Source organism: Haemaphysalis longicornis, unplaced genomic scaffold (genome assembly GCF_048455015.1).
Source record: "Haemaphysalis longicornis isolate Haplotype H1 unplaced genomic scaffold, Haemaphysalis longicornis Haplotype H1 scaffold_5, whole genome shotgun sequence".
Classification (NCBI taxonomy): Eukaryota; Metazoa; Arthropoda; class Arachnida; order Ixodida; family Ixodidae; genus Haemaphysalis; species Haemaphysalis longicornis.
In genome coordinates, this window is record NW_027526385.1 from 62,153,872 (window position 1) to 62,178,175 (window position 24,304).

General features: G+C 47.4%; 1 protein-coding gene across 5 annotated transcripts; it reads right to left on the reverse strand.

Moving 5' to 3' along the window:
• Positions 1 to 1,223: 1,223 nt before the first annotated feature.
• LOC144138312 (8.6 kDa transglutaminase substrate-like) lies at positions 1,224 to 21,930 on the reverse strand. 5 transcript variants are annotated; one of them, XM_077670527.1, is made up of 4 exons: positions 21,787 to 21,860; positions 6,519 to 6,573; positions 2,422 to 2,545; positions 1,224 to 1,503 (listed from the first exon to the last, which is right to left on the reverse strand). In XM_077670527.1, exons 2-4 carry the CDS (start codon positions 6,566 to 6,568, stop codon positions 1,348 to 1,350), a joined length of 330 nt encoding a protein of 109 aa, XP_077526653.1. In that variant the 5' UTR covers positions 6,569 to 6,573; positions 21,787 to 21,860; the 3' UTR covers positions 1,224 to 1,347. The 5 variants fall into 5 exon arrangements, with proteins under 5 accessions (XP_077526653.1, XP_077526655.1, XP_077526654.1 ...); XM_077670529.1 differs by having other exon boundaries at positions 21,784 to 21,858; XM_077670528.1 differs by lacking the exon at positions 21,787 to 21,860 and adding an exon at positions 7,755 to 7,857.
• Between the last annotated feature and the right edge of the window lie 2,374 nt (positions 21,931 to 24,304).

Sequence of the window (24,304 nt, forward strand, 5' to 3'; positions counted from 1 at the left end):
GGTGCAGGCCCGCATGATGACGCGTCGGCGTAGTGACGTCATACCTAGGCGAGGCTTGTCTTTCCCCACGCAGATGCACGAAGGTCGTGCCGGGCGCCTGGCGCCAAGGAAGTTTTTTTCCAGTGCAGAGCACTTTAGGACATCGCCTTGTCGTCGTCGCTTGCTCGCTGGACCCAAGTAAAGCCACACGGCGTTCCGTAGTAGCGGCTGTCGTCGCGGCGTCACCCAGAGGCTTCGAAAGCCAAGCGGTTTATATAGTCATATGTGCTCGGCACTCGTGAACTGCAGGCGTTTGTCATACATCTCCCCGTTTTTAGCGCAAAAAAACTGGAGGTATTTTTTAGGCAAAATATGCGTAATTAACCGGCAGCGCCCGCTGTCATTTAGTTAGTAACGCTCGTTGGGTTGGTTTTACTATAGCAATGTAAAAAAAGTGTCAGTGCGACGCCGGCCTGTGCGAAAGGAAAAGCAAGACCAAAGAGAGTGAACTCCCGCTTGCGCATCTTGATGCAGGGGCACGCGAGCACTGCGAAGGCGGGAAATTTGAATTGCATTGGGTGGTAGCAAGGAGCGGATAACGGCGCTACATCTCATTTTGGCGAATCACTGCTATACACTTCCGACCGCTTTTACATTGAGTGGAACGGATTTAATTTTTTCTCTAAAACTTCTCTACGATGCACCATCCGTTTTTTCTTGCCATTTTTTTTTCGGATCCCACGGAACCAAGGTCAAGCTTGAATTCCAAAGCTCGGCTGTTTAAAAAATATGTGTTGATAAATTACTACAAAGACGAAACGACTGCATAGAATAGATATGTCATGTTGTATTGGCAACCTTGTCGTTGTTCTGACAGCTCTACCTTACACACAAAGAAAAAACGTCTGACTCAGATTCCTACTCTCTTCAAAGTGTGGAACCTGAGTACTAAAGGACGCAACCATCGTACACAGTGCTTGAACTTTCCCACTTCATCGCACTTGCTCTTTCGTCGTAACCAAAGCCTAACTTCACCCACACAGGGCGCTGTGCATGCGGCCCTATACGTGACCAAGAAGCAGCCGAAACCAGTTGCACCAGCAAACAGCAAACGACGTTGTGACAAAATAACCCTTCCCACAAACGCGTCAATCCCAGTTCTAATGGGAAACTCCTTATCCGGTCTTTCCTGAATCACCGCGTCGAATACATAACGGCGGATGCTTGTATCATTGCACATTAGACTTTGTGAGAAACAAACGTCTTTATTATTTTCTCTTTTTTCGTCAACCATACCCAGCTACGCCGTAACTGAGCGGGGTCTTCCCTTTTTGACTATTACATTGCTCCTGGCGCTGCTAGGAGCTGCTAGTGGTGTTCAGACACTTGGGCAGTGTTGTTGGTATGAAGCCTACAGTGACCAACGCCGCCAGTCGCAAAATCTTCTGCCGGGTTGTCCAGAATGCACTCGTAGTTTTCCTGGCACTCATCTAGAATCCAGCTGTTGCATTCAGCATTAGCGCACTGGAAGAAAACAAGGGGCATGAAAACATGCGACCAGTTAAAACGGGGCCATAAAGACGCAAATACAAGTGTTCTTCATTCATAAGAGAGCACCGTCAAAATAACTCTAGGGTCAATTACAACGCCAACGTTAAGCAATTAAGCTAGGGAAACCGGTGGACGAGCTGTGACAAGCCAACTCGCCAGCAACTTCATCGCACTGCCGCTACGTCGTAACAGGGTAAGTTTGGGTGATCGGCTGCTGTCGAGAAAAGCTACCGCCGATGAATCTGCACTGTGCAGCTGTATCAGTGTCTCTGATTTGCTTTGACCACACCGCTTGAATGCCTTAATAAAATTTTCTATCTGATCGTTTTTCTCTTGCAACCTCCCCTCCACTATCACGTCACTGTTAACGCCGCATAGCGGGAAATTTGAAATGTCTTCAATATTTGCGATTTCTTGTCGCGGTCTTCGTCCTTCACTGCTGGAGCAGAGTTTAGCGACAAGTTTTTAGCGATCCCCGTGGTTTCAGTGGGTGCCGCAAGGTGGCACTAGGAGATTTTTCGCTCACCCCAATTTCGCGATAACAGTCAACAGCGCCGAAAGAGGTTGGCTTTTCTCCAACAGCAGGCCTTTGATGCTATGCACTAGGGATACCCGAACGAAAAGTTGTGTAGTACCATTCAAGGATATGTTCAACATTTATATTTTTATCCGTCTTTTTTATCTTTGCTCTCTGGTGTTTTTTCTTCACCGCCTGTTGTAGGCGAGAAATGTAAGACAGCAAGTTACCGCTCCTGTCAAAACCAAAACATCTCGTGAGTGCTTATCGGGGCACTGTGGTGGGTACTTTTGTTGCCCAGCTGAATTCAGGTAACCCAGCTGCCCATCTAAAACACTACCGAAGTTTCGTAAGGTTATTTATCGGCCACTGACCTTGTAGCAAATGTCGCAGCATCCGCAGTGACCCTTGTAAGTTCCGCAAGGACATTCTGCCGGCGAACAAGTTGATTGGTCGCACGGTACGGGTAAACAATCGGGCAAAGAAGTCGCAGACACGCTGAAAAAGGAATTGGGACATTGCTATGAAATAACTCTAAACCCTAGGGTCAGTAAAATCTCTAATTGTTAAAACAGATGTCTCAGTCTGCACGCGCCTCTAGCAGGCAGTATGAGGAACGGGACAAGACCTCGATCCTTATCGCGTTCGTGAGAATAGTTGGGAGTGAGAATGATGAATTAATGACCTTTATTTAGGACGAGGCCTGATGCCCTGGTGTGGGTTAGGGAGAAAAAAGCTTCAATGTCCTTTATGAGAAGCCCTATTGGATCACACTCTTTAGGTAAATGTTCACATTAGCAAAAAAAGATATGAAGCCGTATAAGTCGTTCGTTACAGAGGCCCGTGTGATTTGTCCGGGTTCGCCTCCTAGAACAGCCAGGAAGGACTGCCTAAGTTGGCAAATTTATTTTGTTTGCATCTATTGGAGGATGAGCTTCACAAAGGGGAAAACGGTAAAAGGGGGAAAAGGGGGAAAACGGTACTTCATTTTGCGTGTCACGATGGCGTGTCTATCGATGCGCGCTCAATGTGGTATTCCCGAGTAGTATTTGAAAAATTGCCTATTCAAAACCAAACCGCTTTGACGTCGTTCATGACTTCACGTTGCACGTACCGCTCTGTACAGATTGACTAGTGGTTTGCACCTCGGCCCAGTTCCCGGGGATTTGAACATCTTAACCGTTCGAATACTACATCCACACCAGTGCGGTTTACTTGGGTTAGGCTGGTTATCGATGGCAGGACGCCTACGCTTTCTCACTAATTAGCCACCCCACTGGCCAAACCACTGCGGGTTCGCACCAGCCGACCCGCTGAGGCGGAAGAGGCAGCACCCGCATTAGCCCTTACACACAGGCCACGTCGTCCAGTTATCATCTCGGATTCGAAAACAGCCATTCGAAATTACGCCAGTGGCCCGACTTTTCCCCTCGCACTCAGGCTTCTTCTCAAAAGTCCTCCTACAGTCCCCATCGAGCTGATCTGGACATCGGCCAACCCGGCCACCGGGGGAAATCGGGGAGCACATGGGGCCGCCCGAGAGCTCACCATCCAAACAGGCCTTAGCCTGTAACCCTTCACGGAGCCCTATTAGCTCCAGACAGTCTGAACGTCCCAACACACAACGGCACATTACGGCAACCAGCTCCCTTCATTCTGCGCACCCGGATTCATCCAACACCCAAAAACGGCTAAGGCCACTGCTGAAAAAACATACTCTCCTACTCTCCCTTGTCGCTACAGCCCATACAGTATCCATCCTTCCATCTACCCCTCCCCCAATAGCCCTGCCTGCAGAGCAGTTTAAACGCTTGACCAGCTCCTTGGAACTGTTCCCACAACCTTAATCCCCCTTACCATACGGTGGCCACTTGCCTCAAGCACTGGGCAGCTCCTACCTGACCACCAGCGGGTATTCACGACGAGGGCTGCTGAGGTCACCTGTATGGCGGTCCCCACGCCTCCTTAGGGGCCTTTAAAGGCTCAATAAAACGTTTGTCTCTCTTGCTGTCTAACTAAACAGGTGCCGAAAAAGAACGGGTTCATATTTACTTTAAGCTCTCACTCCTAGTGCAAACCAGGGAGAAAGCATGGCAACGCCCATAGAAATCTCGGCGAGGCTAAAAAGTTTAATTCTCGCAGCCTGATTCTCACTAGTGCGAAGAACGCTAACTAGTCAGCGTGATAAGTGCACAGCGGCCGACAAGTAACCCAATCACTACCTTGCCCCAGTGACCTAACAATTACTTACCTGTAACTCGTTCTGGGAAGCGCATGTTGGTCACTCATTGGTTAGTGCTGAGTCACCTCTGTCACGTACACCAGTGCCGCAACAATAATTTAGGGACGCACCACCGAGCAGACTCCTCAGATCATCAACGAATGACTCACAAGAGAGTCACAGGTACACTTTTGGTGGGTTACTTGTGACCCACCAGTGATTACCAAACGGTGTTCCACTAGTGTGCCACCCGAATACTTCCTGGTGCAGGTTGCACAAGAGTTGCCCATAAGTGGGTCACAAAAGTAGCTAGGGTAAGTTTTTGGTGGGCCACTACTGATCCAACAATGATGACAAACCGGTGGGCCACTAATGGGCCACCAGAATGCTTGCTACGGCGCGTTATGCACCTATGGCCCACGAGTGAGTAACGGGTAAGTTCTGGTGGGTCACTGGGGGACAACCAGTCACGACCCACCGGTGCCCATGGGCCACTAGTGTGCCACCAAAACACTTACCGGTGCAGACTGCACACCAGTGACCCACAAGGGAGTCACGAATACAAGGGAGTACGTTTTCGGTGGGTCACTAGTGACCAACCAGTGATGACAAACCGGTGGGCCACGAGTGGACCACAGAAAGCTTTCTACCGGTTCTACACCAATGACCCACAAGTGAGTAAGAGGTGAGTTTTAGTTGGTCCTGGCGGACAAACAGTCATGGCCTCCCGGTGAGCCATTAGTGTGCCACCAGAATATTTACTGACGCAGATCGTGCAACAATTGGCCACAGAGCCTGTAGCACATTAATTATGCCGAGTTTGCTCCAAAATATTCTGTAAGGACAAGGTGCAACTAAATGTTACTTTTTTTTGTGATTATCTGCTTTTGTGTGTCCCTGATGGTTCAGTGCCGACGCAGCGTATAGCGTTAATATCTACTGGATCGAACTTTTCGTTGTGCATGGTTGCCTAAAAGTTGATCGAGAGTACTCAGCCCGCATAAGGGCGAAGCTAGGTGTTATACTATTAAGATACACCTAGATAAGTAGAGAAGTAAGCCGCCAGGCTCTAGAAAGCTTAAACGACGACATAAACTCCCATTTTCGTTTAAACGTTCAGCAGGGAAAAGCGAGTGATTTCCCCAGACATTTTAAGTTGCCAACAACCCCATGCATGGCGTGTATATACGCCTCTTCCTCCCGTTGATTTCTAGCGTAAGGTTATTTTTTTGTTTAAAATGTTTACGCACTTCCGAGTTCTATGGCTACTGAACTAATGCACACAACCCAGTTGCGTAGCCCGACCCTATTGCTTCCTTTCAAACAGCTCTGCAAGAGCGGCAAAGGATATTACACATTAGATTACTTCAAAAGGATGCCCAATAACTGTGGCTTTTAAAACCCCCGACCCAGCTTGCTTCGCTATTTCAGCAATATGCAATGCAACATTGTGTTGCATGGATCCCCCCACAACTTGAAATCAAATACATTTCACGCCGTTTCTCCTCCGGCGGCATTCATATACCGCACTTAAAAGTATTTCATATTTGCGGGAGGCGTGATAGCACAATTCCTGAGTTAGCTGCTGCCTGAATAAACAAAGTTTCTGATTACCGGAATCCTTACAGCTCTGCCGTAGAAATATTGAAGGCGAGCGTGAATTATAAAGAAAGAATGATCATCTGGCATGTGTGTTCATACCCATCCATTAAAATGACTCCTTTGTGCCAGGTTTCAGCCCTCACAAGGAGGTTGTGCTGTCAGGCACTGCCCTAAATACCACAGAAAGACAATTTTCTGATTTATACCCTGAACACTTTCATTATTGCAGAGAAATTTGTCTTCAGGTTCTGTACTTAAGTAAAATCGCTCAATGCAAAATTTAATTCAGCACCGAAGACGCGTACGCAACGGCAAACTGAATATTCTCCTTCATCGCTACGCCAGGACGTCCCTCTAAGACAGATCGACTTATTTTGTCGTCTTTCATGTCACCCCTGGGCCTTTCTTCATGCCCGTAGTCTCAACTCCAGGTCTGAAATTCATTTAGCAGTAGCTTAGAGGTCGGGAGACAAGAAATTGCAGAAGAGGAAAGCCAAACACAATGCAGAAGCGCTTCCGTATTCGTGTTTCACATGCTCTACTAGCGAATAATGCAGTGTAGCAGCACACGCGCACAAACTAAACATGCAGCTTCAGGAAGCAGCAGGGCAAATAAAAGGGCATCCGCGAATTGTTGTGCGTACTCACCCAACAATGGCAATGGCGACCGTCAAAAGCATTACTGTAAACGCGTTCATCACTCCTGCAATTGAGAGGCGTAATATTAGCCATGTTGCTGAGTAATACATCTCAATCCTCGTGTTGAAGCAAGTGAAGGTGGACGAAAAATGTATTGTCATGAGGAATGCCTGTCTCGGGCATCGTCACAGACGTAGAAACCGGGCCCACGTAGGTGACAATTTTCCTGGGCCTCCGCGTGACGTCTGGCTCACTGGGGACCTTCCAATAAAGTTATGAGTAAACTCCAAGCTAGAGGCATGATTTGTTTTACACTCCACTAAACATAAAGGTTCGGATGGTGTATATACCTTGGAGAGCCCATACACGAGCAGCTTAGGGCCGTTAGTTCTCGCTACGCCCCACAAAGCCTCTACGGTTTTCCCAAGGGGTCCACCTGTCTGACAGGCAGAACTGACCATTTTTGAAGTTGGTCGCAGGCCACAAATGCCCTGCATTCTACTTCCAACTCCCCATGACCTAGGCCCCTCCTTTGCCCAAATAAAGCTATGTTCGCTCTCTTGACAAAATGACGCAGCTGAAAACGGTCGACGTTAAGACAAAGAAAGCACTCGCACTGAAAACTAAGAACATTTTCATGTTCATCTCATCTCTTTCCCTCACTATCGGATGACCTAAACAGTAGTAGTAGTAGTAGTAGTAGTAGGAGTAGTAAATACTAGTAGTAACACATACCCACAGGACTGTGGTAAACAATGATTTATATGAAGAATTTATGTTGCTTCCGTGACTGTGACTACAAATGCTGCCACCCGGACTGCATCCTTGGGAATGCACCAACCAGTCAATTAATCAGTCAATCAATCTTTTAGAGCTCAGGCACCAAAGGTGGGCCAGCCAAAATAAATCCGTGCCCCTACTTTAAAGCCTACTTAACTTTTACATCAAGAAAACACGTTGATAGGCGAGTTAGTTCACAATGAATGGGTGGCTTAGCGCAAATGATACGAGCACGGTGACGATACAAGACAGGCACTCGCACTCTTTTACATAGCCAGAGCGTAGCACATACCGGCAGTAGGGTATTGGCAAACACTTTAGAAGCAGCAGTGGGTGCTGCTTTTGCATATCACGCTGTTTGCGCCGCTAAACAATCTGTCACTTTTTACAACCATCCCAGTATGGCTTGCACCGTAAAAAAAAGCTGCCCTAGCTCGATTTTTGGACAAAAAGCGGGAGGCATACCACGTTTTCTTTTCTCCGTCCTCTGTCGTTAGTCAAAAATATTGTTCTGGTGCTCGTCGCGTTGCGTCGTGTTGCTCCGCCAAGAAAATCTGTCGCGGGCTATTTTCATCTAGAGCTTATAAAGGTCTTGCAGCCCAGTGAGCATGGTAGCGTGAGGTCGAAAGCGTATCTTCGGCGTATTACTTACGAGGCCCTAAACGCAACTTGAGGAGCCTGGATTCCTTTTGACACAGATAGCCAAAGCTGCGCAACACTCGCGGCCTTCCAAATTATCCACACGGCTAATGCTCCGTCCCCGCTAAAAAAAACAACAGAAACGTGTGTGTTGTTGCGGTACTACAAGGTCGTCTTCTATCACGGCTATTTACAGCCCTTTCCAAGCCTTTGCTTCTTGCCGCTTTTATTCCCGCTCTCTCTGGGTCGCTCAGATTACGTCGCTGTTGATTAAATGCTGTCTTCCGAAGTTTTTGTGGCGTTAGGTTTCCATTAGGCGGAGCATACTTCCATAATACCAAACACGGCGCCGCTCTTTCTACCGCCTCGCCGCTTCTCGCTATAGCAGGAGACCCTTTTTTAGTTCAGCCGTTATCCGCATTGCTTTGAGAGAGAGAGATAGATAGAGAGAGAGAGAGAGAGAGAGAGAGAGAGAGAGAGAGAGAGAGAGAGAGAGAGAGAGAGAGAGAGAGAGAGAGAGAGAGAGAGAGAGAGAGAGAGAGAGAGAGAGAGATAGTGCAAAAAAAGAGCTCGTCGTCGAGTTCCTCATATCAGGATCCCGTTTGACCTTGCTACATTCTCCGCGCGTTCAACCAGCCAACGCTCAGTTTTTATTTATTGATTTATTGCTAATACTGCAAGTAAGATTTTCTGGCCCAAGCAGGAGTGGCAAACGGGCAATAACAAAACATTCATACAACGATCAAAAACTTTTTGGCAAATAAGAAAACAAACAAACGAAAATAAAATGTACGAGGCACATCGGTAAAGGCATAGCACACCGTACAATGCATATACTCAATGACAAATGCTCTCATGGAGCGCTTCAGAAAATTTCTGGCCTGAATAACGGTTACCGGACGCCCATTTCATTCAGAAATGGTACGTGGAAAAAAACTATGCTTGAACTGGTTAGCTTTCTTCCGGTACTGGCCAGTTCTCTCTCCGACTGCTCATGGGAAGGGTTGCAGAGTGGGTGAACGTTTGGGCTTCGTTGTCGGGACCAGACCATGTGGTAGAAGTACAGATCTCATGGCAATATGGGCAGGTGGGGCTATAGAGGGTGAGATATCCAGTCTTTTAAGCCTCGCGGTAAACCTTAAGTAAAAGTGAGGCCAGTAAAGAACAGAATGTCTGGTAAAATTCTGCAGTAAGACCATCAGGTGTTGGGGTACTGCCTTTCGCGAAAGATTCAATGCTAGACACCAATTTCTGGATGCCAATGTCCTGGTCGATAGGCTCACACTCGTCCTGGTTTAATTTGGGAAGCAAACTAATGAATTTTTCAAAAAACTCCTCATTCACCACTTGTTTGAGAGCTTGGAATAGAGTTCTCTAGTAATAGAAGAATTCTGTCATTATCACATTAGTGTCATCAATAATTTTTTCATTGTAGTCTGGTTCAAGTACTTGTTTAGACAGGGCATGATGGCACTCATTGCCTAAGACAGGCGACAGAGTTGCACTTTAGTAGAGCGCTGTGACCTCGCCCGCACTAGTGCACCCCGGTATTTCTCAACACCAAACGCCTGTAGCTGCGGCTTCACAATCCTAATATCATCCATAGATTCAGCTCCAGGTCTACCACGACACATGAGCAGTTTTTCTGGCACAGATCGGAAACCCGCTGTTCCAGGTATCATTCGCGCACTGTAAGAGAAAAAAAGTTGAAAATGGTATGCTAGCGACTGTTTCTAAACCGGTCATTAAGACAAACTACAAGCAACATTCACTCGAATGGTGTCACGTGTGAGTAACACTCGCGCCAGGTTTAACGGCAAATTCAAACAATTTAGCCGTAAAAACGAAAACAAAATACCAGTGGCTTAGCTCGGCTATGCCAGGATATACGTAGCGTGAGATAAGGTTCAGCAATGCAATTGAATACAATGCAATCCAGTCCAGTCCGTCATAGCCAGTGCGTCTGCCGCGGCTATGACGCCACTCCTCTGGAATGCGCAGACCGGCGAATGTGCAGGCCCAATTCTCTACCCACGCGTGCTTCAAATGGATTGGATTTCCAATCCAATCCAATAAAATCCAAATCCAATCCAATCCAATCCAATGCTCCTCGCGCTTGCGCAGCACGGCCCTTCAGTGTCCACGCGAAACTGCTCAACCCCAGCCAGTGTAGCTTACGCTACAAAATTAAACCCAGTTCCACCCAGTAGGAAATCTGCTACTGCAGTGGAACAGGGGGTCTCTTGTGTCGGCTCGAACGCCAACGTTTTGGACAGTTTGGGCAAATAAAGGGGCAGTGAAACGTCAGCAGTGGGAGGTTCCTTCTCCTCTCTCTGCGCTTGCGGGCGGGAGAGTACACGGAACTGCGAAACCGCTGTCCTTCTATCGGTGGGTTCGGGAACCTGCCCCTGCCGCTGCGTGACGCGAGACCTACAGCAGATTGAAGAAAATCGTCTACCTACAACAGCTCCACTGTTAAGAAATGCCCGCGTATCTGTTTGCTCCGCTGCAACATGTCGCTGACAAACGCTAGCCTTCCGCCACATAACACCCTCTCTTTTCCCCCACGCACCTAGCCCGCTCTTCCTTCCCCGCTTGTTCCTGCCCCGATAAGTGCAATGGAGGTTTCTTCAATGCGATTCAATTTTCCCGCCATCGCAACTCTCCGCGTGCCGTCTTTTAGGATCTTTTGTCTCTGTTGTGACTGGAATAGGTTTTGCAACCCCATCTGAAATTATTCAACTGTAGGTGTCTTCTTTTTTTTACGGTTGCCTGTGAATGAATTTTTACCAATGAATAGGCTAAATAGATTCTCAAAATTAAGATTCAAAGCTGCGTGGTACAAGCCCGGTCGTTGGACGGAACTACGTGGTTGAAGTGTGTCCGTATTTTATTACATTACCCAATTGAGGGTTCAAAAATCGCGTAAGTATAAAACCACCACGTAACAATCGTCCACCTAACTGAAGCAGGTAATGACACCATGGTCAAGCACATTGTGAGGTTTACATTCAAGCTCAACAACGTAATGACGCAGTTGGAGATCAAACGCATAAGCAGCAAATACACAGGGGGGGGGGGGGGGGGCAAACAGAAAGCTTGGCCATGCGTGTAATCTTAAAGAGCAAAATTGTTGAGCAAATAGTTTGTGTATGGTGCCCGCAGTTAAAAGTGCCAAGAAAATGCCGAGCGCTCGTGCGCGCGTGCCTCAAGCGCTCGTTCGTCAAACTAAGCATACCAACTCCGGGAGATTGGGAATACGTATTGGATAAAAAACAAGCTCCAGCGTTCTCCACGTGCCTCGCGCGCACGTTCCTCAAGCCAAGCATACCCACCTAGGACGTTTGGGTGATATTAATTAGCAACAAATGAACTCCCGCGTTCGCCATATCGACACAACACTTACTAGGAACGACACAGACATGTCATAACCTACGCCCTTCGTTCGTTCGTCCTCATGTCGCCGTGAGCATGCGACATGAGGACGACATGAGAAAAATCGCGACTTGAATTCCGAAGCTGTTGTAGGTGATCATGGACCCCACATGGCCCGGCCAAGGATAGTTCGCATGGTCGAGGTAGAGGCCCCGCTTGAATAGGCTCGCCGTGCAAAGCATCTGCTATAGGCGATTAGTCCCGCTTTAAGAGTGGCGTACGAAAACATCCACCGAAGCGAAGAGCTCACTCTGGCCTTCCTCAACCAAAGGTCATTTAGATGCCATGCCACCGACGTCAACTACGACACCACGACGATACTAAAACTCAACTTAGTGTCCGTAAATTATCCTTCTACAACAGTTTCGCCGTTAAAGTCTTGCGCGTGAGTGCACGCTTCCATGAATTTTATTCAAATACATTCCCCGGTTTTGTAATATACGTTGCCTATACCGATCTATCCCATCACTGGTAATGGTAATCTTTTCGATCTCAACCGTGAGGGAGAGTTTTAGGCAGCAAATTAACAACGTAGTAAGAACCGGAACAATTTTCTTCGTGCTTGGAATGAGGCTGTGCCACCTACTTCTGTTTCCAATCTAAATGCACGTAACACAGTACCCTTGTCAAATGCAACGAAAGTAGGCTCCTGTTAGGTAGCTTTCGGTCACCTGGTAGCAATAGTCGTAGCGCTCGCAGATAACCTTGCAGCTTTCGCCGGCACATTGTTTAGACGGACATTTTGCTTCAGCGCGTGTGAACATTGAGCACTGGAGGACACTTGCCGCATACCCACTTGAAAATTGCCTCTAAAGGCCAAACTTTGAGAGCAGTTTAAGAGCAGCGCTACTTTGACGTCATCATCAGCATCCCCAGCCTATCTACGCCCACTGCAGGGCAAAGGCCTCTCCCATTAATCTCCAATTACCCCAGTCCTGTGCTACTGCGACCAATTTATCCCTGCAAACGTCTTGGTCTCATGTGACCATCTAACTTCCTGCCGCCCCCTGCCACGCTTGCCTTCTGTAGGGATCCACTCTGTTACCCTTCATGACCAACGGTTATCCTGCCTTCGCATTACATTCCCGGCCCATGTCCATTTCTTCTTAATTTCTACTAATATGTCTTAACACGCGTTTGTTCCCTGAACCACTCAGCTCTCTTCTTGTCCGTTAATGTGACACCTATCACCTTCCATTCCATTGCTCGCTGAGTCGTCCTCAATTTAAGTTGAACCCTCTTAGTGACCCTCCAAGTTTCTTCCCCGTAAGTGAGTACCGGTAAGATGCAGCTGTCATATACTTTCTTCTTCAGGGACAATGACTGACATGTCTGCTCTTATATGCTTGCCTCAGCACGTGCCTCTATATCTTGTCGGAAACACGAACACGACACCACACCTTCTCAGTCTTGTGAGGTTAGCCAGGAGCGAGGAAATAATCACGACATGATTCACGAGACGCAAAACTATGATCGCTCAACTACGTTCATTCTTAGCGGTAGTGGGAATATAAATGGAATTCCTGTCCCTTGCCTGAAAGCGCACTAAGCCCTGGTTATATCAAAGCCCCTCGTTACAAGAAGCAAAGTTCACTATAAGCGACATTTCTTTAAAAGCCTGTATGATCTACTGTCACCGCCCAGCATTGCAGAGGCGCCCTTGGAAAAACTTCGTATCAAGCGACGTTTTCAATAAAACGACTTTGTTACAGCGAGAGTTTATTGAATTTCATTAATTCGTTACTGAAGCCCTTCTAATGCCTCGACGTGGCTTAACCCTGGTACCTCAAAATAATGCAAAGGCCGCCAGTTCCTTTAACGACAAAGCCATTTTAACTATCCCCAAATAGCTTAAGGTCCTTATTCCCCTTTTTATTGCCGGAAAGGTGGTTAGTAAACCCTGGCGAAACGTAAAGGAGGGAAGCTGTACTCATGCTGCGTCGCTGCGGGCGGATGCGCTCTTCGCATGCAGTAGCGTGAGCTACACTGGCCGAGGTTGAGCAGTTTCGCGTGGCTCCTGGAGAACCGTGCTGCGCATGTGCGAGGAGCAGTAACCTCTCACGGCGCACACCTAGCGCGCTGGAGCCGCCGCCGCCGCGACTGGATTGGGTTGGATTGGACTGGATTTGATTAAATTGGATTGTATTGGATTGGATTGGATCAGACATCGTTTTACCACCAGTAAGCATGATAATCAGCCAATCCTAGACAAGCAGGAAACCTAAGAATAACCATCTGAACCTTAGTTCACGCTACGTATATCCTGGCACAGCGAGCAGTGCTATTTTTTTTAACCAGGACCAGGGGAAGCACGACCGGAAAGTACCACGCAGGCGTCCGGCTGGAGAAACGGGTGCTAAATGCGCCGCCGTCCTGGAAAGTGTTCGCGTATCGATTCTGGCTTTAAAAACCACGCTGAAGGCTTGGAATAAATAGAATACAACGAGCAGCGCTTCTCGTTGTGCTTCGTCCAATTTTTCCGCTCCGTTTTTTTAGCAAGATTACCCCTTCTTACCGGAAACGGATGCACGCAACACTTGACCTCACTAGAAACGAAAACAACCAAAATCTAAACGCAATGACAGCAAAACAACAACGAAAACACTTCTACCAAAATCGAAACACGATGACCTAATTGAAAACGCAACATCACCGATCGACCGAAACGATGATACCTTTGAATTCTCTGAGCTTTACCCGAACGCCAATGCGCGCTAACAAAATTGTTTTAAGAGCGATCTTTTGTTGTAATACGGACGAATAGCGCCAGCGATTGCGAAGCATCGCTGCCTCAGGAATTTTGGAAACCGCAAACTACACTTGGATGTCATTGAGCTGCTTTGTATTCCTATGCTGCACGCCATGTACATTTGCCATCTCTCCCGTCGTTGTTTCTATATTGCACCTATATTTTTCATGTTCGCGGCCAGCAATGGTTGACTCTTAGATTTTTTATGCCCTCCGTCTTGCAAAACAGCCGTCGGAAGTATTTTGCCCCCCAGGTGTAAGCTTGTTTTCCTTCCTTTAAAAAATATCTTCCTGGGCACTGCCGCCAGTTGCAGTACACCACAAAATAAACCCTAAACTGGGCTCCCCGTGCTACGTTTGCGTGCGAAGAAGGAATCGGTTCGTACAGCAGGATTCAAAATGTCTACGACAACCGGTCCATCCCACAAACCTTAAATATTAGCTACTTCTCAAGTCAAACTCGTCAGGATGGCTGAAGATGCCGCCGGAGTCCAACTACTCCTGGCTGCCGCCTAAAGGGGAGAAGAGGACTGAGGAGGATATCCAACCTCTTCCTTTTCCCACCGGGCAGACAATACAGTTTCTCTCTCTCTCTCTCTCTCTCTCTCTCTCTCTCTCTCTCTCTCTCTCTCTCTCTCTCTCTCTCTCTCTCTCTCTCTCTCTCTCTTTCTCTATCTCTTTCTCCCTTACGGGCTCTTCTCGCGTAACGGAGTCTCTTTCTAGAAGGCTGTAAACGAACGTGTCCGTGGCTGTTATAGGAGTGTAGACTTGATGGCCCAACCTGGCTTACAACCTGTTCGAAGGAAGATTTGCGTAATTTCGTTTGTTTTTCATCATTCTTTTATTTTGACATCCATCTTAAAATTTAATACTGTTGTACTCCCTTTCATGTGCCACTGAGGCTACTTTCGTATCTTCTGTACCTGCTGCTGTATTACAACATACGTCTCAATACACTCCATAAACCCACCTATACGTTGTTTTAAACTAGGCACGTTGAGCTTGGCGTCGTTTACACTGTTAGTCAGACCGACAAGGGTGACGCTGAGCATGAACATGAGTCCAAGAATTTGGCCCGTCCATTTTCCGAAATCAGGGAGGAATCATAATGGATAGAATACCGATACGCTTGACAAACCCGAGGAATTAAGAACCGGTAATCAGTCATTAGGTTTTATAGGCGCTAACCTCCACTTCACACTGTCGGCCTCTCTGCTTACTGTACAGATACGAAGTCTTTAATTTGGATACACTTTGTTTACCATGCACGACGCTACTTGAGGAGAAGGAGGAAAACTTTTATTCAACGTGGTGTTCGGCGGCCGTAGCTCCGCACTTGAGGAGTCTATGTGCCGTCTACGCCAGCGCAGTTTTTTGCACTAGAAGAGCCCGGTCGGGAGGGTGCGATCTAAACAGCATGACCTCCCACTCCTCGAAGGTAGTTAAAAGGGGCATGGAATGGTAGACCTGGGTTGTCCTTGCTCTCCCAGGAAGCGTTTCTGGTTTTCCACAAAATTTGCATGGAGAATCGTACTGGACGAGAAGTAGTAAATTCATGTTAAAGTGTAGGGGAAAAGAATTCTTTCCCAACTAACCCTTTATCCTGGTTGTGCGAAATTCTTTCGCTTTGTGACCCTGATTAGCAGGCTTCACCATTCGACAGGAGGACACACCCCATTTCACGAGGGAGGGACCTGGTGGTATGGCGTTACGAGCCTACCGCAGTCTAACAGGTTTCAGACGACGTCATACTTCTTTCCATCTTCCCGCACACGCTTAGTGCCAAGAACTCAACCGTAGTACACTGGGGCTAAAATTTGCAAGCCCTCACACTTGACTCCTTCGTTATTACCTGAGCAGAAATTCAACCTTGCAGGGCGTGATGTACGGGGATCTGTGCGCAACCAAGCAGAAGCCCATACCACTGGAGAAACCACCTAGCCCACGCAACAAACCGCAATGAATGTTGCGATGAAACATGCCCTATAATTTTCCAACGAGCTCTCCGCGCGACCATCGGTGTGCCGCACCTAATTCCCATGTGGAGTCTACTAACCATATTCGATTTACCAGTCCTGTATAATCCACGGCCACTACGCAGACTACGTCTGTACCGATTGTCCCATCAGAGGTCATAGAAAAATCGGGCAGCGGGTCATGTCCTGGACTGTCGCCTGACGTTCCGGGACGGGTAATTGATGAGGCGAACTATTCGGTTATTTGAGGACCACTCAGGCAATTTGAGGACCACTCAGTGGCCCACTCAGGACCACTGCGTGCCAGGGATAGGTCGTATCATTACACTTCAGACGTTGTAACCAAAAAGCATGTTTATTTCTCCTTTGCCCTTTCAACATATCCTGATTTGTCGCAATTTACAACGGACTTTTATTGCAACGCTTTGATTGCCCCTGAGTTGCACAGTTGTACGCTAAACGTGCGACTGCTGTTCGGGCACTGCTGCTGTGGTGTTGTGATCAGGTATACAGTGACCAATGCCGCCGGTCGGGAACGATGTTGACCCGTCGTCCAGGACGCATTTGTAGCCTTCCTCGCACCGATTTTGAATCCATGTGTTGCAGGTATCATTCGCGCACTGTAAGGGAACAAAGTGCATGGATGTCATCCGGGTTGTAAACATGTCCTTAAAACGAAATACAATTTCGGTTTATTCAAGAGATCGCCACACACGATACCGCGTTGTCAGTTCGAAATTGATCCTGACAAAGTTCAAAGTCAAATAAAAAAATGGTGGCTTACCATCCCGCCGGCTACTTCCTCGCACTGTATAAATTAGTCACAGGGATAGTTCAGGTTGTTATGGGCCGCTGACAGGAGCTACCCTCGATGAATATGAATTGCGCCATTGTAATGGTGAGTTGCCTCCCCTCACTGCCACGTTTGCAGTGTTCGTGAGAACATAGAAGGTGTACTATGTGTGTTTAACCGTTATGACACCTCGCGGCTAACCATGAAGGCGACTTTGGGACTGCGTGCTGATGCATCACTGAAACTTTGTGACGCCATTGGTCCATGCCACTCAACTTCCGCGGCAAGGCGGAGTACACGAGCCTTGGTGTGATTTCTCCATGACTCCGGTATGAACGTTTGCCGTAACTTTACTACTGTGCGTGTGCTGCGTACGTAATCCTGCGTCTGTCAGTTTCTGTGTGCTTATTTGCGCCTATAGTGTCTGTATGAGTTTTTGTGTCATCCCTTCCTTTCAGTTTCGCACATCTCATGTTCATGGGGAGTAGCAACCCAAGCTCGCTTCCAGGCTGACTTCTCTTCATCATTAGAGGCATTCATCCTCCTCCTTTCTCTCGTTCCGCTTGACTCCACCGCGTGAATGCTGGCAGTAGTTTTTTCTATCCCCTGGTCTGTTGGTACGTGCCTTTGCTTTTTCATTGCTATAGCTGCGTCCTAGGAAATTTAAAGATCTCCATTACTTGTCACATTTTTATTAAGCGGGGGAAGGAAGTACCTAAGGGTGTTGGAATTTAGTTGAGCGGGTACTGACGGAGTACTTTTATTTCAAATTAAAAGTATATGGCCGCTCATTATGTTGCCTTTCAAGGCGCATGTCTCAATAGAGCCGAGCACGTTTTTATCACGTGGTACAGAAAGTACCATGGCAGCTCACATGGCCTATAGTGCTCCAACAGCTTTACTAGCGCCAGAGTGTGGTCGGAGAAGATATCAGCGTTAGTATTTCGCAAGCGAGGACCCCAGCACGACCGAGCTCGACATCGGTGCTAACGAGTGGCCAAATTAGCGATATATAAACTGGGGTCGCTTAGGAACGCATGTCCGTGGTCGCTGTAACAAATTTTTAGGCAAGTTTTTAGTCATTCGCTCACATATTTTAAACTCCCATGGCCAATACAAGTTGTCGCCGCGTAAGCGCAGTGACAGGGTCGTTCTTTTTTTGCACGATCTTTCGGCGTGTTGTGGAAGCGTATCAGTCCCGCTCCATTCTTTCCGTCAGCTTTTTCGGCCGTGAGCGGAGGGCAGGATTCATAAGCCAAATGATAAAAACCAGCGTAAAACACAACGCAGAAATGCAGACGGCCCCGTCCCAAAGGCTGCGCCGCAGAAAATCGCAGCAGCAGGCGACGCCCACAACAGGATGTTATTGCAGACGTCACTGAGAAGCCAGGCATCATGGTGGAGGACGAAACCAGGCAGAATCTCGGCGCGGGTGTAAATGTCACGTTTTGATTCGCAATATATCGACTAATACTTATCGCTTTAACAAAATTCTTGAAGGAAGTGATTACTGGAGCATTGAATTATTTGGAAATGTCAACACCCATGTGTGGGCTTAACCTCCTTCAGGGCGCCTTTATAGGCACTGTGGCAGCTACTTTTCCTGAATGCAGGTGATACAGCCCCTCATATTAAGGGCTATCGAAGTTATGTGATGATACTTAGCCTCCACTCACCTTGTAGCAAATGTCGCAGCATCCGCAGTAGTCCTTGTAGCTTCCGCAAAGACATTGTGGCTGCGCGCAATTTACTTCTGCGCACGTGTAAGATGAGCAGTCGGGCAAAGACGTCGCAGAAACGCTGGGGAAAAAAAAATATGGAGGCAGTGTAACAACATGGCTTGAAACGCGGAAGAACTGCAGCGCAACGTATTATAGATTTCATGTAGACGACATGGTCCTATGCTTCTACGGATTTTTGGGTCGCAGGTTAGTAAAACGCTCGGAAAAAAGATCAGGACAGTGCTATGGCATCATTTTAAACGCTGCAAGTAGTTCAGCGCTTTTATTCTTTGATTTCATGTAGGGGTCTTTACGCGCCGAAGCCGCTCTATTCCCTGTGAGGAAATGAACATGGGTCTACTTCTACCACACTTCTGCGGTTTTTGGTGGGCCACCGGTGAGTTAGCACTGCCTCAACTTCATTGTCGGAAAGATCGGACTTATTGCTGCGCCTCCATCGACAAAAACATCTCCTCTGGAGCGATCTGCCCTCGACAACAAACGATCGTTTCATTCAGTAGTGATGTGTATACAAATAACGGCTGCCGTTAACATCGGTGTAACATTTTCTACAGATCTGGAACGGAAGCGTGAATAATGACGAAACAAAAATGTTCTAACATGTGTAGTAGAGCGCTTATGTAATACAGTGCTATAATTGTTGATAAAACACAATTTTTTCGATCATACCTTCTTTTTAAATCTCGGATTCCACACTTTATTTAAACCCTTCAGTTATAGAATTCAAAGTACTCCCCTGAACGCCTTTATTTCGAGTGTGGGGTTCTAGGCACAATATCCTCATGAAAAGTGGTTGGCCGATTTCCCAACATTTTATATTGACACTAGGTTTTTCAACTTGCCCCTACACTCAACAAGGAGTAGCCGTTTAACATTAAACCTGAACAAGGCCGCTTTATTGCAACACAGAAATGCCGGGCTCAATATTCCCAGGGCACCAGAAGCATTTCCGTGCGCGCATTTTAAAAGTTTCTCTAGCGCCCGACGCACAGCAGCATCACACGCGGACAGTCGAAACATGCTGCTTCTCTTAGCGGCCGTCGCCATTGGAGAGGCCTAACCGAGACTTTTAATGAGTACTCACCCGACGATGGCGATTCCGACCATCAAAAGAATCACCGTGAACCCGTTCATGTCTCCTGCAATTGAGAGAGAGGCTGTTACCTGCTTTTCTGAGTCATACATCTCTTTCCTCATGTTGAAAAAACGTGTGGAAGCCAAAGAAAATCTTTTGGCATACGAATGACTGTTTCATTCTTTGCCAGAGATGCACAAACCAGGTAGACGTACCTGGCAAATTTTTCTTAACGCTTCCGTAGGGCAAGAGGCCGCCTGAAGCCATTCAAGTAACGTTTCAAGATGAAAATCAAAGGCGGGGACAGAATCTTTCGCATTCCACCAAGGGCCATTGGGGGAGTTTGGATGTCAAAACACCTCCAGAAATTTTGGGAGTGTTATTACACGCTTCTTTCGCCATTTTTCCCGCATACTAGTTACACACCTCTTTCAAATATTAAAATAACAAGATGAAACTCATAACACTGCAGAACAATGGGAGACTGTTCTGCTCAGCTGCACACCGTAGGCACAACTGACAGCAGTCCGGATGGCCGAAGCCGCCGCGAGGATCCAAGGAATCCTGGCTGACGGATGAGGGAGGGAGACCGTCTGTGTCGTCTACCCTTCAGAACCCATCTCGGGCATCAAATAAAGTAATCTCTCTCTCTCTCTCTCTCTCTCTCTCTCTCTCTCTCTCTCTCTCTCTCTCTCTCTCTCTCTCTCTCTCTCTCTCTCTCTCTGTCTCAGAAGTCTCTATTTGTTGACAGAAATAGTTCCTTGAATTCCATGGTGCAGACGTGTATTTACGTAGATGTTACAGTAGCAACCGACCCTTCGTCTTTATTAAAGCATAAAAATGACTAAGGTGCTGTTCGGGCGCTCGCCCTTCTTATTTTATTTTGTTACCTGTGGCGTATAGCACCCTTCGAAAAGTATTTCTAGTCACGCCATTGTATGCCACCAATTAGAAAACCTTACATAGCTGGCTTAATTTAGCGGCTTTCCTTAACACGAACGATGTCAAGACAAAGCACATGCACTTCGTAAAAAGTAAAAGCATGTTTCCGAAACACCCCGTTAAGCCGAACCTCCATATAAGTTGTACTGGAAGAGTACATGAAAATAGTTCCGTACAGTTGATAATGCTACATCGAAAATTACAACGTGAACATGAAAATCTGAACAGGTGTTCTAATTTTTATATATAAAAAGTAACTCGAAATATTAGAGCTTCATGACTTCTTGTTCGACATTATATGCAGCGGTAGACCACCGCGCATCTGCCAAGGTGCTTTATTCCATTTAAAGGCAAAACAAATTAAGGAGACACATGCATGTCTTAACAAATATATTACATTCAAAATTCAAGCTTTAGGCTACTATTAACAATTAAAAACTGGGAATTTTTTTTGTCGCAGCTCGGCCCCATAGGCTCCAAATGTTTCTTCTAAATTGCAAATCAGACACAATGAATTAGCAGGTCAAAACAAAAAATTGAGGAGCTGTGAACGAACTGCTATATCCAGGCAGTCTTTCGCACATCTATAATGCAATTGGCTCGGGACCGCTCAAATCATTGTTTAAATTACTTCTCTCTAAACAAAAATTCGAGACTTCTCTTTGCGCTCAACGCTGACTTCGGCTACAGTTTTACACTCTGTTTTAATAATTCTGCCTTGTTCATATGTTACGTATATAAAAAATGCCAACAAAAATTTTACAGCGCAAAATCGGCACACAATACCTGAAGGAACCTTCGTAGGGGAATTCATTTTCTTTCAGTCGTGCCTAACGAGGGTCGTCTTTGCCTAAACGTCTGGCTTCTGAAACTACCTGTGACGTCGCACCATTTAGGCGGCAGTTCTATTCCAGCACTTTTTGTTCTTCGATGTTTTATTGAGCCGCAGAAGTGGACGTTGGCTTTAAAAAGAGCTGATCGGCGTGTATACTAAGTCCAAGGTCAACTTAGAGAGAAAACAAGATCCGACACGAGAAATTAGACTCCAGAACCGCGGAACCTTCTTGAAACCATCCCAGTATTGCTTGCAATGACAAAAAACGATTCTCTATCCCAAATTCCCGACAAAAAGTTAAAGGCTTACCACCTTGCTTTTCGATGTGCGCTGTCGTTGTTCAAAGGGCTCCTTCTGGTAGTTGCCGCTTTTCTCGACTCTGCCGAGAACTATGCGAGCAGCCTATTTTATACTAGCGCTCAAACAGCCTTGACACCACGCGAGATTTGAAGCCCGAGGTCAGAGGCGTATCTGCAGCGTATATACTTACGAGCCACGAAAGGCAACTTGAGATGTTTGGGTTCGTTCGCACACAGATAGTGCAAGCCGCGCAACACTTGTGTCTAATTACCGACCTGTTTAAAGCACCTCTTCACCCTACTAAAAATAAGTCCGAACAGCGCATGCGTTCCTACGGTATATACATACAAGGGCGACGCTTCCTTTCGGGGTCACTTACACACAATCAACGTTTATAGAACCAAGCTCGGTTCTACAAACGCTGCACACAATCGTGTGCATTTACTTTTAGCCGCTGTTATCCCAACTCTGTGTCGCTAAGTTACGTCGCTGCTGTAGAATTGTTGCCCTTGAACCCATTTTGTTTTCTGTGTTTTTTTGCGGATCTTAAATTCTTATATGCGAAGCACGCTCGCGTTCTAGCCAGCGAGCCAGATACTTTTTCGGCAAGGTTCAACGGCTCCTTTTCACTAAACCCGCCATGTCAGAGCCCGTCGCACGCGCGAAGCCCAAGCTTCGACAGCAGTGCTGCCGACCCTCGCCGTAACCAAGAAACCAGTGAAATTGATATCCATACAAACGCTAACCACATTATCCATAATATGTATCGACAGAGCATGGAGCAGCCTACACGGCTCATTAGATCAATGCGAGTAACATCAACGTCTCCCCAATATTACTTCGACAGACGCGGAACTCATCGTCATCGACGACGCCCTCAACGACTTTATTTACGATTGCCACTTCGCCATTCCGTCCAAACTTCGCATCCTTACTGGATGCTCTGAAGCTCTAAAAGGACTTTCTTATCCAAGGTCTACTCACCGTCCAGTTTACCACAATTATTCATCAGATCACTGCACAACAAACCGCAAAAAGTGCACAAAACCCGCGAAAACAAATGAATGAAACTGTCATTACAACACTGCCGCCACTCACTTAGAAATTGTAAGGTAGGCCCTTCTTCACTGATAATGTCACAAAAACAATGTCTGCACATTTTTATTTCACTGCGAAGCAGTGTCAAAAGCCCCCCAACCCCCCACCACAGTTTCAAATCCGGTGAAGCCGATTTATTCCGCACTTCTCCGGCACTCTTCCGCGCCACCGTTTACCTCTCTTTCACAACTGTTATTCTCCTCGCCACCAACGCTGATTCTCTCATAACTTGCGCAATCGGATGGTAACGACCGTAGCACTGTAATCAGATGGTTGCGAAAATACACCAGAAGCCCGAATGAGCGTTAAAGCGACGAAAGGCCGCTGCCATAGAAGGAGTACCCGCTGCAGCTTCTGCCTCAAATGCCACCTCGTCGAGTACCTGCGACTCCGTTTCGAATGAAGAGCAACTCGCCCGCTTTGAATGACGACGTAAGCCGATAGTTTTTCTTCAGCTTGAAAGACTTTCCAGCAACATTTTCGCCAGTGTCTTTCATGCCTAAGCACGCGCCCTTCACGGGCTGCCGGTGTATGCGTGCACGGGTAGGGGATGGAAGGAGGGGGGCATGCACGAAGAACCAGGCTTCATGCCGGTACCGATGACACGTTCGTTGTGCTGGTGGGAGATTCAAACGCGAAAGTCTCACAACTCAATCCCAACTGTCAGGTCTCCTCCGTGTTCGAGCGGTTTGGGCTTGGGTTAGTGTGTTACAGAGACAGTAAGATGCCTATGACGCGAAAGGGCAACGTACAGCGAGATCTTTGTCCCCTAGAATAAAGCTCGAGTCCTTCCAGGTTCTACCTTGCTATAGGACGGACGCATGTCGTTCACTCGGAGGAAGGACAGCGGGAATTAAAGAAGCGTTTGCCCGAACGGAAACGCGAATGGGCTTGAAAACAATGAAAAACCGCTGCTGCCGCCGTCGCCACCACAAGTTCCAACTCTTTTAAGAAGGAGAAAGGAACTTATTTTCACAATAAACCCCTAGTCAGGAGCTCCCGGGATGGCCGACAGGCCCATACCTGCGCGTTCAGTGTCATTTGCACTTCCCCGGTAAAGTCGGCCGAACGCCTTCCCCATAGGGTAGCATTGGGTACGTGGAGAAATTTAGGATTTTGTGTTGAGTAGCTGCGAATCCCTCCCGGATGAACCGCTTGAAAGGCCGACGCGAGCCATAGATAATTGTTAGCTTGAGTGACTTTCAGACCGACATCTTCGTCGATGTCTCACGTCTAAGCACGCGCACATAACCGGTTGCCGGTTTATGCGTGCACGTGGCGGGTGGACAGGAGGGAGTGGGTGATCACGCGGCATTTATACACCATTTTCAATTCGCAGCCGGGAAAGGAGGAAAATACTCTCAAACCAGTTCTCTCGGCGGCCGACCAGCGTTGCCTGTGCGGGCTGGGCTGCTAACATCGCTCGGCGCGG

Excerpts from the sequence above, each read along its gene's own strand:
- LOC144138312 (XM_077670525.1), bottom strand. The coding sequence starts at position 19,756 with ATGAACGGGTTCACGGTGATTCTTTTGATGGTCGGAATCGCCATCGTC. Across the intron at positions 18,681-19,706 it reads GTCGGAATCGCCATCGTCGG|CGTTTCTGCGACGTCTTTGC; the intron begins GTGAGTACTCAT and ends TTTTTTCCCCAG. Across the intron at positions 16,708-18,556 it reads GCTGCGACATTTGCTACAAG|TGCGCGAATGATACCTGCAA; the intron begins GTGAGTGGAGGC and ends GTTCCCTTACAG.